Raw genomic sequence first — 16,956 nt, forward strand, 5'->3', positions numbered from 1 at the left:
CGTTCCCTGAAAATCCTGTCACCTCTTGGTGTTCTTGGCTCTCTACTGCCTTCCATCACTCTGTGATGGGGGTTTAGGGCGCATCTGTTTATTTACGTGGATCCTGTAAGCGTTGTATATTGATTTTATTGACCCCAAATATGCTGATCCACAAGGATTATGTACTCGTTTATGTTATATATGCATCTTATTTGTGTTGACCCCAGGGCTTCCCCTGTGGCTCAGCTGATAAAGAGTCTGCCTGCAATGCGGGAGACCTGGGTTCGATCCCTGGGTCAGGAAGATCCCCTGGAGAAGGGAAAGGCTCCCCACTCCAGTATTCTGGCCTGGAGAATTCCATGAACTGTGTAGTCCATGGGGTTGCAAAGAGTCAGACATGACTGAGCGACTTTCGCTTTCTTTGGAGATGGAAATGGCAACCCAGTCCAGGACCCTGCCTAGAAAATCCCATGGACAGAGGAGCCTGGTAGGTTACAGTCTATGGGATTGCAAAGAGTCGGACACGCCTGAGCGACTTGCACTGCACCTGTTGACCCCTAATTCCACGTACTACTTCTGACGAGAAGTTGAAAGAAGAATGAGCTTTTTCTTGCCAATAGGTTTAGGTTCTTTTTTAAGTTGTTCATTTATTCATTTTTGGCTGTGCTGGGTTTTCACCGCTGCGCGAGCAGCTTTCTCAAGTGGTGGTGAGCTGGGACTCCTCTCTCGTTGTGGTGTGAGGGCTTCCCGTGGCAGTGGCTTCTCCTGCTGTGGAGCATGGGTCCTAGGGCCCTCAGGCTTCAGTAATTGCTGCACCTGAGCTCAGGAGTGGCGGCTCCAAGGCTCTGGAGCTCAGGCTCAATAGCTGTGGTGCATGGGCTTAGTGCCTCCGATCTTCCGAGATCAGGGATGGAACCTGCGTCCCCTGCATTGGCAGGCAGATTCTCCCTGGAATCAGCAGGCAAGTCTTGAACTTTAAGTTCGTATTTAAGTCAAAGTGGAGGGACTTCCCTGGTGGTCTAGGAGCTCAGTCTCCTTGTTGCCACTGCAGGGGGATGGGGTTTCATCCCTGGTGGGGGAACTAAGATCCCACCTGCCATGTGATGCAGCAAAAAAAAAAAAAAAAAAAAAGTGGAATAAGATAAGAAGTGTCCAAACTATTCCCATCTCACTTTAAAGCAAATTAAACAAACAAAACGCAATTTATAGTTCAGGATGGTCATCAGAGCATGGCCTGGCCGGGGTTACTGCCCCTGCCCCTGCCCCAGTGACTCAGGTCACACATAGACCAAAGTCATGAGAACACACACAAAAGCGAAGGAGGGCAGCAGGTACTTCTTATGGCAAGCCCAGACTTCCCTGCAGACTCTGGTCTGTTTGGACAATCGTGACTGACCCTCAGTGGAAGCTGGTGGAATCTTGATTCTTTCCATCTATGAAATATAGCTCCGCTGAAGGGCTGGCTCTACTAAGGACCTGGCAACAGAGCCTGTGCGTAAAAGGCAAGCTTAACCTCAGGCTGAGCTTACTTTGAATGGCAGGGGCTTGCTTTGTCTATCTTCTCCAGAGTTTGGCCATCAGGAATTTCAGCCCAGAAGGTTCAGCAGCCATGACATGAAAGCAACTTAAATGTCCATCAGCAGAGGACTGGGTAGAGAAGATGTGGATACACACAATGGAATACTACTCAGCCATAAAAGGAATGAAACCGGGCCACCTGCAGAGACGCAGATGGACCCGGAGAGAGTTACACAGGGTGAAGTACGTCGGAAGGAGAAAAACAAATACTGTATATTAACTCACAGTTTCCCTAGTGGCTCAGATGGTAAAGTGTCTGTCTGCAATGCAGGAGAGCTGGGTTTGATCCCTGGGTCGGGAAGATCCCTTGGAGAAGAGAATGGTAAACCACTCCAGTACTCTTGCCTGGAGAATCCCATGGACGGAGGAGCCTGGTAGGCTACAGTCCATGGGGTCGAAAAGAGTCGGACATGACTGAGCAACTTCACTTTCACTTTTGACTCATATGTGGAATCTATAAAAATGGTATAGATGATCTTATTTGCAAAGCAGAAATAGAGACACAGATGTGAAGAACAAATGTATGGATATTAAGGGGGAAAGTGGGGGGAGACTGGGACTCACATATACACTGTTGATACCATGTGTGAAATAGATAACTCATGACAACATTCTGTATAGCATACGGTACAGGGAACTCTACTTAAGGGACTGTGGTGACCTGAACGGGAAAGAATCCAAAAGGGGAGGGGATGTATCTGTATGTACGGCTGATTCACTTCGTTGTACAGTAGAAACACAACACTGTAAAGCCACTATATGCCAATAAAAGGAAAAGAATGCTAAGAAGACACTCAAATGTGCTGCAGCTGTGCTTCCCAGGCAGTGCCTTCCCGGGTGCTCCGGATGCCTCAGTCCAGCGCAACGACCCTTAATCACAGTTCTCGGTGGGAAGGGTTAAGCTGCAGTGCACGTCGACGACAGCCAGGAAGACACGAGCAGACACCCCTGCTTCTGGCACAGGCACAGCGGGGCAGGAGGAGCCCTTACCTAGTGGCAGGATCGCGTACAGGGTGACGAGCTGTCGGACATCCAGGAGGGACGGCATGGGTTCTATGGACACCTGGCGAAGGCTCGTCCCCAGGTAGCTGTACTCACCTGGGGAGAAAAGAAACAGAGGGTGAATGAACTGGAAACTATGCCCGTCTGAGCCGCGTAGTTTAGTCGTTTGCAGAATTAACAAGTGAAGACTCTCGAGGATCCCTTGGACTGCGAGGAGATCCAACCAGTCCATCCGAAGGGAAACCAACCCTGAATATTCACTGGAAGGACTGACGCTGAAGCTCCAATGCTTTGGCCACCTGATGTGAAGAGCCAACTCACTGGAAAAGACCCTGATGCTGGGAAAATTCAAAGGCAAAAGGAGACGGGGGCAGCAGAGGATGAGATGGTTGGATGGCATCACCGACTCAATGGACGTGAACTTGAGCAAACTCTGGGAGATACTGGAGGACAGAGGAGTCTGGCATGTTACAGTCCGTCAGGTCACAAAGAGCTGGACATGACTTACCAACTGAACAACAACAACAAAAATGAACAGAGAATACAAATTTAATATTTCTGAGCAAATATAACTGTATTATGGAAGAGTCATCATGACTCTTGGAACTTTTTAGATAAAGGCTTGAAGAAAAACTTCCAGCCACAGAAACATTTCTATACTCACTACAGTAACTGGGAATTATGTTGAGTATGACTAACCTCCTAGTATTTTAAAAAATAACCTTTGAATGTTACGTATGTGAAGAGCAAGTGCTATAATGAAGAACATATAAAGTAAATTAAAACACAACAGGTTTGGTTTAATTTCTATTCCAAGAGATTATGTCTAACATTTGCACAAACTTTAAAAATAACTTATTTAAAATGGATGTGAAATTTGTATTGGAGGTGTGTAAATCTGAACCCGAAATGCAATCATTTGAAAGGAAGGATCTGAGTCTAATTTAGGATAAACAGAAATATCTCCTTTTGAGGGTGATATTCATTAACATTTTTATCATTTTTAAAGGATTACCAAAGGAATAATATCGAAATAAATCTTTACCGGTTTAATTAGAAGGCTTCAAAGAGCTTAATTGTAACTAGTCATAAATCTGAAGTGTTATTTTCCAACTAATTTAGATAAGGTCACCAGGAAAATTAGTTTGGCTGTCTCCATTTGTCATGAGGATGGACTTTTACATGGTCACTTGATTCTCTCTTGATCTGTACCTGAATCTGAAGAAAAAATATTTCATAAATGAATCAAAATTTCTTGGTTTTTTTTCTTTTCATAACACTTGGGATCTTGCAGAGCTCAATGTTATATATGCTCGACAAATACCTTTATGTGTGTATGAAAACACTGAAAGTACATTAATACATTCATGTGCCTATGAAGTCCTGGAAATATTGAGGGCTTTAAAGCATTTTCAAGTGCTAAGAAAATGAGAGTTAAAAACTAGATAATGATTGCGGTTTTGTTGTGAATGACAGCCTTTCAAAGCCTCCACACGAAACGAGTCCTTGGCAAGGACAGTGGTCTTGGTGAAGGAGATGACTGATAACGAAAGCTCGCCTTATGGCTTCTGAGCCCCGCGCTCTGAAACGAGCAGGCGATAAACACAAGAGTGGTTAATTTCGCCCTCACTGCAGCAGGAAGGCTCCTGCAGCCACGGTTCAATCCAGCACGTCTTGCTGTAAACATGGCATTGCAGGGGGATGTGAAAGTGACCCCCTTTTCCTGCTTAAGTAAATCGAACCTAATACCCAGGCGTGCCCTGTTTTGTAGACCCCCAGCAGATTTTATTTAGACAAATGAAGTTGAACTGGTGGGTGCTGGTTCCAAGACAGGGAAGGACCCTTCGCCAGGTGATGAGACTCATTCCGAAAGCAGGTTACTATGTTTTGCTATTTCCTAGCATGCAAGCTGTAATCAACTTTTCCCATGGACTCACTCAGTACTTAGCGACTTCAGGATTCCTTGCAGACACGAGGTCTTCCATGAGGGAGGGAAGACGGAAATAGTGGATGAAAAGGCACTGGAGAAAGAAAGCATGAAAAAGGGCAAGGAAGCCGAGGACAACAGCAGGGAGAGGAACAGGAACGTGTCCTCTTAAAATCCATATGTGGAAGCCCCGACTCCCAGTATCTCAGAATGTGACCTTCTTTGGAAATAGGGTCGTTGCAGAGGAAACGAGCTAAGCTGAGGTTCTTAGGGTGGTTGTTGTTTACTTGCTAAGTCGTGTCCGACTCTTTTGCGACCCCCTGGACTGTAGCCCATCAGGCTCCTCTGTTCATGGGGTTTTCCAGGCAAGCATATTGGAGTGGGTTGCCATTTCCTTCTCCAGGGGATCTTCTCAACCCAGGGATCGAACCCGCGTCTCCTGCATTGGCTGGTACATTCTTTATCACTCAGCCACTGTGAAAGCCCCACACATAGGGTATAGAAAGCCTAAAATCTCCCTTTAGCTTTGGCTCTAAGAAACACTTAAAATGTGTCTCAGTGGGGCTTCCCTGGCTACTCATTATAAAGAATCCGCCTCCCAACGCAGGTGACATGGGTTCAATCCCTGATGGATTCTTAGGGTGAGTCCTAATCCAGTAAGGGTGTCCTTTATAAAAAGGGGACATTTGGAGAAAGACACACACACATACAGGGAGGAGGTCACGTGAGGATGAAGGCAGAGACGGGAGATACAGCGGAAGCCAAGGAGCACCAGCAAACCACCCGGGTAGGATAACAAATGCAGGGATGAGGCCAGCACAGGCCATGTGAGCCCAAGGACACTTGGTCTCCAGGGGGCAGGGGCCCAGGGAGCAGGACAGAGGGGGAGCCGGAAGAGCGCAGAGCTTCTAAAAAGAACCAGCACCGCTGACACCTTGGCCTTGGACTTCTGGCCTCCAGAGCTGGGAGAGTAATTTTCTGGTGTTTAAGCTGCCCCCTCTGCCCCTCTGTGGTTCCTGTTACAGCAGCCCCGGCGAATGAACACAGAAAGAGGAAATAAATGCAGAGAACAGGAACATACAAGCACACAAGAAATAATGAGAAACAGGGACTTCCTTGGTGGTCCAGGGGCTAAGACTTTGCATTCCCAATGAGGGGGACCCGGGGTTCGAACCCTGGTCAGGGAACTAGATCCCACATACTGCAGCCAAGGCCTGGTACAGCCAAATAGATAAATAAATATTGAACAAAAAGTCCTCTTGTTGGCAAACCCTGAGCCCGCGGAAGGCTGGGTGAGACCCCAGCGACACAGAGAGACAGCCAGCTCTGTGCCAGCATGGCCTTGGATACCCCATCTCCTCACTCATTAAACTCTCACAGGAACTGAGGGAGGCACTTGCTGTTGTTATCCTCATAGTCATGGAAACTGAGGCACAGAAAGGACCAGCATCGCAGAGAGCAGCAGCTTCAGAGGGCGGGAGGGGGGAGACATTCCCAGCCCGAGCGGGGAGCTGGTAAGTGGGTCTCTGTCGGTGGGCATCAGCCCTGTGTCCTGGAGGACGAGGAGAGGAGAGAGAGCCCTGGATGACAGAGGGTCCTGGGCAGGCAGGAGTGGCCCCCGTGGGAGCCATGGGGTCTTGGAGGGCACCAGAATATCTCCCCAGCCTTTGGATGCTCCCTGGGAATTGGAGGCCTTGATAGCTGGGGTAGTGATGGGGCTCATAGTTCAGTTCAGTTCAGTTCAGTTCAGTCGCTCAGTCGTGTCCTTCTCTTTGCCACCCATGGACTGCAGCACGCCAGGCCTCCCTGTCCATCACCAACTCCTGGAGTTTACTCAAACCCATGTCCATTGAGTCGGTGATGCCATTCAACCATCTCATCCTCTGTCACCCCCTTCTCCTCCCGCCCTCAATCTTTCCCAGCATCAGGGTCTTTTCCAAGGAGTCAGTTCTTCACATCAGGTGGTCAAAGTATTGGAGTTTCAGCTTTAGCATCATTCTTTCCAAAGAACACCCAGGACTGATCTCCTTTAGAATGGACTGGTTGGATCTCCTTGCAGTCCAAGGGATTCTCAAGAGTCTGCTCCAACACCCCAGTTTAAAAGCATCAATTCTTCGGTGCTCAGCTTTCTTTAGAATCCAACTTTCACATCCATACATGACTACTGGAAAAACCATAGCCTTGACTAGACGGACCTTTGTTGGCAAAATAGTCTCTCCTTTTAAATATACTGTCTAGGTTGGTCATAACTTTTCTTCCAAGGAGCAAGCGTCTTTTAATCTCATGGCTGCATTCACCATTTGTGGTGATTTTGGAGCCCAAGAAAATAAAGATTGACACTGTAAGAAGAACTGAATTTGATTAACTTCGGTAGCTTAGCAGCTGTGATGCTAAATGACAGTGATATAAAGGGTAAGGAAACACACTCTCTCTGGCATACCTGAGCTTGCGGTGGGAGCTGGCTTTTGGGCAGAGGGCCAGTGCTCAGAGCTGGGCAGATGTGGAGGGGCACAGCAAGGAACCAGGCGGTGGCAGGGGGGAGGGTTGGGAGCTGAGCCTTGGGGGGCCAGACATGGTGAACTTGAATGTCCTCTCTGCTGAGTCTCTTTCAGTCCTAGCTGCTATGACCCTAGTGGGTTCTGGGATTTGCATGGTGTTGAGAAGAGAGTGGAATTACACATGCTGCTGCTGCTGCTGCGAAGTCGCTTCAGTCATGTCTGACTCTGTGCGACCCCATAATGGCAGCCCACCAGGCTCCCCCGTCCCTGGGATTCTCCAGGCAAGAACACTGGAGTGGGTTACATGCTAACCCCCCCAGACAACTCCAGCCTGGATGGGGAATTGGCGAGGCACAGACCACTTGCCCTGCTTGTCCAGGTTTGAGCCAGAAAAGGAGAGGGGTGATGCCCAGAGGTTTTTCTCCTTCTCTACGTCTGGCACTTTTATTAGAATACGTCTTGCTGTTGGTCCATTGGAGGTGATGGTCCCACATACAAAGTATAATCATCCATTATGCGGTTTGCACTTTTTCATGAATTTTTCATGAATAAATTTTTCATGAATAAAACTTCTCAGTGTGTGCCCTCTTCCTTTGCTTTGGTTTTCCTCTTCAGGGATGTGGATTTTCTTTGCCTACCTTTAGTATTTGTTGCTTTCTTTGTAAATCTTTTAATCTCACTTTTCATTTCTAGTTTTATTTTAAAAATTTCTGTCTTTCACATTTCATTTCTCTTAAAGCTTTGTTTGTTGACTTTATTCATTCTTGTATTCACTGTAATTTAGTTTTCTCCTAAAACGATTTTTCCCCTTAAAATACTTCATTTTTTCCGACTCATTTCAGCATTTTTCTAATTCCATTTTGTGTATTCTTACATATCTTCTATAAATCCCTTCTATAATTTCCTTAATGTTTATTTGCTTGGTTTGAAAGAGTAGGTTCCAAGTATGTCTGCTCTATGAGTATCTCTTTCTGTGATGTTACTTTGCTCCTTATTCTTCCTTTTTTTTAATAGAAGCTTTGCATGGGCTTTGACCTTGCTTTTCATTGCTTAAATATATGAGCTAATACTCCTGTATGCTGAGAAGATAGTTGGGGTCAGGGTAGCTTTTTAAATCCCAGAGAGCCCTGTCTTCTGTAGTTTTCGTATCTGTTATTAGTATGGTGGCTTGCTTCTTGTGATGTCCTGGCTCTGTTCCCCTCCCCCAATTTATTCTGGATCTTTTCTCTTCTTCATCTCTATTGTTCCTATTCAGTGGTTCCAGTTCAGTTCTACTTTCCAAGAGCTTCCTTGCAGTATAAGGCCCTGTCTTCGAAGGGTCAACTTCAAGAGCATCTAGCGGTTGGACTGTTCGCAGCTGCTCAGACTTTCTGAGGCTGTCCGTTGTCATGCCTCTGCCGGTGCGGTGGGCAAACTCCTCCCGGTCCCACCTGCAGTTACTACCGTGGTCGCGCTCTGCTCTCCAGGGAGTGCTTGCTGGCTGCTTTGGGGTTCTTCTCATTTTTTATCCCCAATGGCTTGAACTTTGGGCTTTGAGGGGAAACTTGGTTCATTTTGTTTTGGTGTAAATGCTGTCCATGGACTTTTGCCATCTAGTTGCTTTGTCTAGTTTTTATGTGGGGATCTGGGAGGATCCACTGCCACCTTTTCAAGATAAGACCTTAACTGGGAGAAATGAGAAAAACATGGAAAAGGCAAAAGGGAGCCAAGCTGCAGGCTGCTTGACTGTTTTGCTGGACTGGGTCATGTTCATTTGAGGTCATGCTTCAGAGGCCGATTTCTATTTGCTCTGACCTCAGGCAACTTTAAGATGCTATCTGGAAACTCACAAAAGAGATCACTGAGAAAGTCCAAGATGGGTAGGAAACCAGTAAGAAGGTGAGAAATATGTCCATTAATTCTTCAAGCACTGAAGAACTGATGCTTTTGGATTGTGGATCTGGAGAAGACTCCTGAGAGGCCCTTAGTCTGCAAGCAGATCAAACCAGTCAATCCTAAAGGAAATCAACCCTGATTATTCATTGGAACGATTTATGCTGGAGCCGAAACTCCAATAATTTGGCCACCTGATGTGAAGAGCTGACTCTGTGGAAATGACTCTGATGCTGGGAAAGATTGAGGGCAGGAGGAGAAGGGGGCAGCAGAGGATGAGATGGTTGGATGGCATCACTGACTCAGTGGACATGAGTTTGAGCAAGCTCTGGGAAATAGTGGAGGCCAGGGAGGCCAGGAGTGCTGCAGTCCATGGGGTCGCAAAGAGTCAGACACGACTTAGCAGCTGAACAACAACAATTCTTTAAGACTCTACCATCTGCCAGGCTCTGTACTAATACCAGGAATTCAGTGAAGCAATAAAAGACATGATGTGAAGGGAGAAAGCAGACAGAACTGAGACCTCAACTGTAAGTAAGGAGATAGACTTCTGCTAACAGTGGTATTTTTTCATATAAACAGAATTAACAGAACATAATCAACGCAATCCAGGAAAAAACCCTACAGTATTTGAAGAAGAAACAAGAAATAAATAGAAATCCAATACATATTTCAATACACAGCCTGTTAAAATCTTATAACATTAGGAAAAATGAAGGTTCTTCCAAGTGCCCAAGAAGGAAATGTGTCTCTGTTTCAAAGGGATTAAAGTATCATTTTTTGATCCAAGGGAAATGTTAGTCTTTTTGCTCTCACAGGCTGAAACTGGGTCATTGTAAACACTGGAATGAATCACATGGATATGGGTTACAATACAATTAAAAAAAAGAAGAAAGAGTCCATGTGTCCACACTGATACCATAAAAATTTTAAAAGGAAGGTGGGAGGGAAATTTTTCCAGAAGAATGGTACCTAATAAATAAAGAAGAGGAGACAGAACTAGAACATACCCACTTTACGACCACCAGAGCACCCATCAATGCAGGCAAAGATCATCAGTGGATGCTAAAACCTTTAATATGGTTGGGAGCAGAATCTCCAGAGCCCCCAGGATCCCCTGTAGATTATCATTGATAATAAAGGGGAAAATGATGCTTTAAAATGGAGGGATTTGGGGAAGCTTCATCAGGGATGAAACTTCACATCACCAGTGATGGGACAAAGCTTCATCATATGCCTTCAGCATGAAAGGCTGAGGAGGACACAATATTGCCAATTTTTTTTTTTCCTGTAAAAAGCATTCAACATGAATCAAGTCAGGAGGAATCCATCAAACCAAACCAGCTGAAAGACAGTCTGTAAAACAGCTCAGACACTTTAAAACTGTCAACATTGGGAAGGACTGAAAAAGCCTGGAAAATGCTGCAGACAAAGGAATGACGGGTTTCCTGGTGGCTCTAAAGAGTCTGCCTGCCAATGCAGGAGACGTGGGTTTGACCCCTGAGTCAGGAAGATCCCCTGGAGAAGGAAAGGGCAACCCTCTTCAGTATTCTTGCCTGGAAAATCCCATGAACAGAGGAACCTGGTGGGCTGCAGTCCATAGGGCTGCAAAGAGTCGGACATGATGGAGAGCAACTTATCATGCACACATGCAAAGGAATGAAAAGGGCTAAAATGATAACACGACCATCACCTCCATGATCACGGATGGTATTCTGGATTGAGAAAGACAGTTACAAAGGACTAGCTAGGACTATTGGGAAAAACTGATTATTGACTAGATATTGGGTATGATATAAAATTTTTTGAGTGTGATTATCTTTTTGTGTTTCTGGGGGAGGATGTCCTCGCTGATTATAGATGCACAAAAGTGAACATGAGGTTTATATTAGGGTGGAAGGAGGTGGGAAGGATTTTAACCTTTAAATACGTTTTCAGGTCCTTGGGCCTGTTTTTTTAAACATTAAGAGAGAGACATCAGCTGAAGACGGTGATAGTAAATGTCCCCTCCTCATTCCTCCCAACTGGGGCTTCCCAGGTGGCTCAGTGGTAAAGAACTTGCCTGCCAATTCAGGAGATGCAAGAGATGTGGGTTCGATCCCTGGGTTGGGAAGATCCCCTGGAGTAGGAAATGGCAACCCACTCCAGTATTCTTGCCTGGAAAATTCCACGGGCAGAGGAGGCTGGTGGGTTACAGTCCATGGGGTTGCAAAGAGTCAGACACGACTGAGTGGCTGAGCGCGTTCCTCCCTATTACTCCCATGGTGGCCCCTAGATAGAATTCTGGAAGGAATTCCTCCTAAAAGGACTCTGTGTTGGAAATACCGGGTGCTGCCTCTAGGGCATTTTGATAATCATGAGAGCATGAACAATTCTTCTTTTCCTCAATTCAGCTTCAGCCAGAAAGAATGCCCTAGGGAGCCTGGATAGTAGGTTTGGAAATCTGCTTCTCCTACATTAAGGGAGACAGTCAACCCTACTAGATCCCAGCGCAGGAAGAGCTCAAACCAATTCAATCCAACAAACATTTACTACAAGCCACCAGGGGCCAGATTTGGGATAAAACACAGATGAAACGTACTTCCCTCCGTTGGGTCCTTAAACCCCAAGGGGTGACATACGTATGTGACACACACACGCATCTTTGTTGGTGTACGTTACCAATGTAATCTGAGAGGTTGACTTTCAGTGCTTGAATCAGTAAGCCTTCTTCCACGAGTTCCTTATACAGAGACTCAATGGTCCTGGGGAAAAAGAAGACCATCAATTCCGTGAGCAAACACATCAAATCTGCAGTGTTTATGTTAATCCTCACAAATGTAGCAAACTTTAACCAGGTCTAATTCAAAGTACATTCATGTGTACACAAATAAATTGATGTTTGAACCCTTTTTACAATTTGGGGATGAATTAGGCTTTTTAAAAACAATACTTTCACTCATCCATGGGTATATCTGATATTTCCTATTAATAAGAATTATATCTTTGGGAATCTGAGAGCAGCTATAACTCTTGAAGTCTGCCCTTTCTTCAGCCTTCATAATGGTACAAATATGAGTCAGAAATTATCCAATAAGAGTAATGTAATGGGCCCATAATTATATATTCAGTTAGCATCTGCAAGCTGTAGTAGATCATTAATCCTTCATGAAATTGATGTTTCCTTTTAACTCCACAGCATAATAGTTTAAAAGAAATATCTATAAGGAACAAAGGCTTATAACAGAAATCATTTTAATGTGAAAGACAAAATGTCAAAAGCTGTGAGTGTAGTAATTCTTTAGGAGCATGTTAAGCTCTTCTCTGCTGTTTACAGATGACAAAATCACTTCTCTAAGCGGGGTAGGGGGGGCGGTGCATGGGCATGTAGCCAGCACACGGGCAATTTATACTAATTGGGGGAAAAAATGAAGATAGTATTCCACTTAATGAATGAAACTCCCAATGAAATTAAGTGGGGCTTGGGTTGCTGGAATTTTGATAAATCACATTCAAATACTGTCCAGATAGCATATTCAAAAGTGGAGACATTACTTTGCCAATAAAGGTCCGTCTAGTCAAGGCTATGGTTTTTCCAGTGGTCATGTATGGATGTGAGAGTTGGACTGTGAAGAAAGCTGAGCGCCAAAGAATTGATGCTTTTGAACTGTGGTGTTGGAGAAGACTCTTGAGAGTCCCTTGGACTGCAAGGAGATCCAACCAGTCCATTCTGAAGGAGATCAGCCCTGGGATTTCTTTGGAAGGAATGATGCTAAAGCTGAAACTCCAGTACTTTGGCCACCTCATGCGAAGAGTTGACTCACTGGAAAATACTCTGATGCTGGGAGGGATTGGAGGCAGGAGGAGAAGGGGACGACAGAGGATGAGATGGCTGGATGGCATCACTGACTCGATGGATGTGAGTTTGAGTGAACTCCGGGAGTTGGTGATGGACAGCGAGGCCTGGCGTGCTGTGATTCATGGGGTCGCAAAGAGTCGGACACGACTGAGCGACTGAACTGAACTGATAGTCCTCTGAGATGTCTCATCTTTTCCCATTTCATTTCTAGGAGCCTTATGATTTGGTTCAGCCTAGTCTTTCATTAGAATGAAGAACTGTAGATATGTCTAAAATGTTCTTTATTCTATGATTCAAGTTAGTGTGACTGAAAAAAGACTAAATTCAAAATGGATAACCAGCAAGGACCTACTGTAGAGCACAAGGAACTCAATGTTATGTGCCAGCCTGGATGGGAGAGCAGTTTGGGGAGAATGGACATACTGTATATGTCTGGCTAAGGCCCTTCATTCTTCACCCGAAACTACCACAACATTGATTCTCCAATATAAAATAAAATGTTTAAAATTAAAAACAAAATACTCAAGTACATCCCTGAGATTCAAGCCAAATACTATTGGGATAGATGTTAATTCAATGACTCTAGCCTTTGGTTGACTGAAACTTTATTCTATCAAATATATTTAAAATAGTGTGCTCTCCACCGAGAAGTAAGCAAGTTTTCATTGTACATGGAATTTGGGATGATGTATCTCACCTGTATCAAGGAAGTACAAGTTGCAGTGTTTGAACTCGAATATTTAATACAAACATATGTCTAAAATATTAACATAAAATTGAAGAAGATTCACTAAAATAATTAAAACCTAATATCTTAAGAAGCCTGGAATACAAACCTATATTTGGATCTTTCCAGTGAAATCAACTCTTGCTATGGAATAAAAAAAGTCTAAAGCTATGTATCTTATCAACTGTGGTACAAGTGCTGATTTAAGGTTTATGCTAAGTCGGTGAGAGAAACAGAAGCTGTCTTACAGTGTCTTGGTGGAGAACTAGCCCACTAACTGAATCCTACTTAATGAGTAACATTCGTTAAGTCTTAAAGTCATTAAGCTTTCAAAAATAAAATAAAAAGTCTTCCAGGAATGAGATGACTAGGTATTTCTGTACTTTTGGGCATAAAAGTGAACAAAATACTTTTAAAGATCATAAAATGGTCTTCATTTCACTAGAGAATTGCTTGTGGCCCATTTATGACAGTTCAACTGTAAAGAAACATATGCCAAGAGCGCATTCATCGTCTAACAGACAGGGTTCACGAGCTGCACGCGTGTGCCCTGTGTGGTTAAGGCAGAGCTGTACCCAGTCGTGCGGTTCTTTAAACGTGAGTGGATAATGTTAACTTAGTAGTCGGCTTGTACTGGCAGATTCGAGGTGAGCTCTGGGTGGTTATCCAATAAGACACTTAGCAGGATCTTCTCAGAAAGACTGATGGAAGGACACGAGAGAGTCACTAAAGACAGAGGGGGCTCCGCGTGTAGGCAGGGGCTGGACCCTCCTCCAGGTCAGGGACCATGATGTCCCTGTGTCCCCAGGAGGCATCAGTATCAGTCACCAGCAGGAGGTGTCTCCCCCGGAACTGGGGGGCCTGTGTCTCAGAATGCTGACTGGGCAGCGGTCAGCCACCGCTCCTGACCTTGAACCTTTCCCCAAACAATGGAAACTCAGCAGCTCCTCCTTCCAGGCATATCCTAAGGAAGCCGTCTCTCCCCAGAGCCAAGGCCACACCCAGGCTGGGCGACACTGCAGAGGCTTCCTTCTGGGGGCCCAGGGCGTGCGTGAGCTCCGGGGTGCTCTGGTTCCCACTTTCCACGTGGACGATCCCAGGCTGGCTTCCTCTCTCATGGGTCCTCTCTCAAGTAGAGTTTGGGACTGTGTCACTGCACCCAGAGAGGAACAAGCATGCCTGCATGCTAAGTTGCTTCAGTTGCATCAGACCCGGCAACCCCATGGACTGTAACCTACCAGGCTCCTCTGTCCACTGGGTTCTCCAGGCAAGCATACTGGAGTGGGCTGCCATTTCCTCCTCCAGGGAATCTTCCCAACCCAGGGATCGAACCTGCATCTCCTGTGTCTCCTGCATTGGCAGGCGGGTTCTTTACCACGAGCGCCACCTGGGAAGTCCAAAGAGGAACTAGGGACACACCTAACAGGGAGCAACACCTGTCACCTGTTAACAAACCCAAGGGAAAGAAAGGTGTATGCATTCAAAATGATTTCCTGCCATTCCCTTGGAGGGGATTTTAATTAAACTCCTTGAAAATGTTTGAAAACCTGTGCCCCAACTATTCCTAATGCTAAAGCACTGAAGGCCATTTCAGCTTAAAGTGAGCTTTTACAATTACCCATTAATATAAAAGTGTAGCCAATGAAGCTGAAGGAGATGGAACCATCCCTTTGTGACGAGTCCTCATCCTTGGCTTCGAGGAGCACTTATAAAGGGCCCCAGTGGCCAGACCCAGGGACGGGCAGGGAATAAGAACTGTGTCTGCCCTCAAGTCTCAGAATTCCCTCAGAAGCTATAGCAGGATGCTATTTCTTAATAAACTTCTTCAGAATCCCAAGAATTTTAAAGCTTAAAATGTCACACGGCCTCAGAAGTGACGGGCTGAGTCTGCACGTCCCCAGTTGAGGATGCCGGCCTGGGTGCAGGACTGCAGGGTGGTCCGGGGCCTTCGCCCACCAGCTCTGCCAGGATGAGGGGTGTGGCGGGTACAGAGCCGGGTGGGGCGGTGCCTCTCCCAGGCCAGGCCTAGAGGACCCAGCCACGTCCCGGACTCTCCTCTGGGTTGCCCGCCCCCAGGGTGCACCCCTCACCTGTCCACAGTCAGATCTTTATCCTTCTTCCCTTTTCTGCCTTTCTTCTTTTTATTTTTCTGGAAAAAAATGGAAGAAGAAAAAAAACCCCAACCATTTAGTAAAAACAAAGAAAAATGAGCTCTAGAAATGAGCTGAGGAGGCTGGTTTGAGGGGTGGGGAATGGTATAGTCAATTGTGGCACCTGGATCTGGAGCAGCGAGACTTCACGCGCACAGGGGAAGGTGGCCACCCTGACACCCGCACGGACCCTGAGCTCCCAACAGGCCCCGGCGTCCTGGGTCTTCTTCTGGGTCCTGGGATGCTGACGACAAAGGATGAGAGCGCCCCGTGCACCATCAGCTGTGTTTGTCCTCGGTTCTGATTGCCTCTCGGTTAGCATCCAGACCCAAACCTGGAGCTGGAAATGCCAGGCGGCCTCTGGTATCCCAAGGGCTCTGCATTCAGCTCCTTGTGACGGCTGCCGGGCAGTGTTGGGACGTGGTCCCTTGGAGCAGAGCTTATCGCTGAACTCTTCGGTCTCAAATACCTCCCCAATGCCCACAGGATGAAGTTCAAGTTCCCCAGCCTGACCCATATCTTTCTTTGCCGCATCTCATGCTCCTTGGGTGACTCGTGTTCCCTGTTATACAGGATTCCCTTTGGGTCCTTATTTTTATTAAAAATTAATTAATTAATTTTAATTGGCAGCTAATTGCTTTACAATGTTGTGGTGGTTTTTGCCATACATCGAGATGGCACGTGCAGTCCACAGGGTCGCAAAGAGTCGGACACGACGCAGCGACTGAACCGACCGGCCGACATGAATCAGCCACGGGTGTCCAGGTGCCCCATCCTGGACCCCCTCCCACCTCCCTCCCCATCCCCTCCCTCTGGGTTGTCCCAGGGCACGGGCTTTGAGTGCCCTGTTGGATGCATCGAACTTGGACTGGTGATTTATTTTCCATACGGGTCCTTCTTTTTACTCCTTGTACCCTACAGTGGGTTCTCATTAGTTATGTATTTTATACACAGTAGGGTATATATGCACTCTGTCCTCTTCCACTCTTCCACGTCCATTTCCCATTCATCCATTCTTTATTATTTTTTATTACATCATAATTTATGTAACCACATCTGGTTGATAAACTTTTCACATTTAATTTTTACATAGGACCACATACGTGGTTTTCCAGTCTGTAGGTAACCATTCCTCTGACTTCTCTGTGGACTCACATCACCTGTTCTTGGACATGGAGTCTTACAATATAGACTCTTTAGCGTCTGGCTTCCTCCAGTCAGCATTACGATTACAGCATTCATGCATGTTAAAAGTTGAAATTTTTTATTTTGAGATGATGTTAGATTCACATGCAGTTCCAAGAACAGATACAGAGAGATGTAACCTTAGAGTGTTTCTCTCAATGGTAATACCTTGCAGCACTTTCTCTCAAGGTCACAACCAA

General features: G+C 45.9%; 1 protein-coding gene across 1 annotated transcript in view; it reads right to left on the reverse strand.

The window, feature by feature from the left end:
- The window catches only part of IQCA1 (IQ motif containing with AAA domain 1), a 184,264-nt gene that overhangs the window by 39,947 nt on the left and 127,361 nt on the right, over positions 1-16,956 (reverse strand). Inside the window, exons 12-14 of the mRNA XM_044945334.1 lie at positions 15,512-15,570; positions 11,518-11,600; positions 2,548-2,655 (exon numbers count right to left, since the gene is read on the reverse strand). Coding sequence (XP_044801269.1) covers positions 2,548-2,655; positions 11,518-11,600; positions 15,512-15,570 — 250 coding nt within the window. The remainder of the gene's footprint in view (positions 1-2,547; positions 2,656-11,517; positions 11,601-15,511; positions 15,571-16,956) is intronic.

The sequence above is a fragment of the Bubalus bubalis genome, chromosome 6 (assembly GCF_019923935.1).
Source record: "Bubalus bubalis isolate 160015118507 breed Murrah chromosome 6, NDDB_SH_1, whole genome shotgun sequence".
NCBI classification, from domain to species: Eukaryota; Metazoa; Chordata; class Mammalia; order Artiodactyla; family Bovidae; genus Bubalus; species Bubalus bubalis.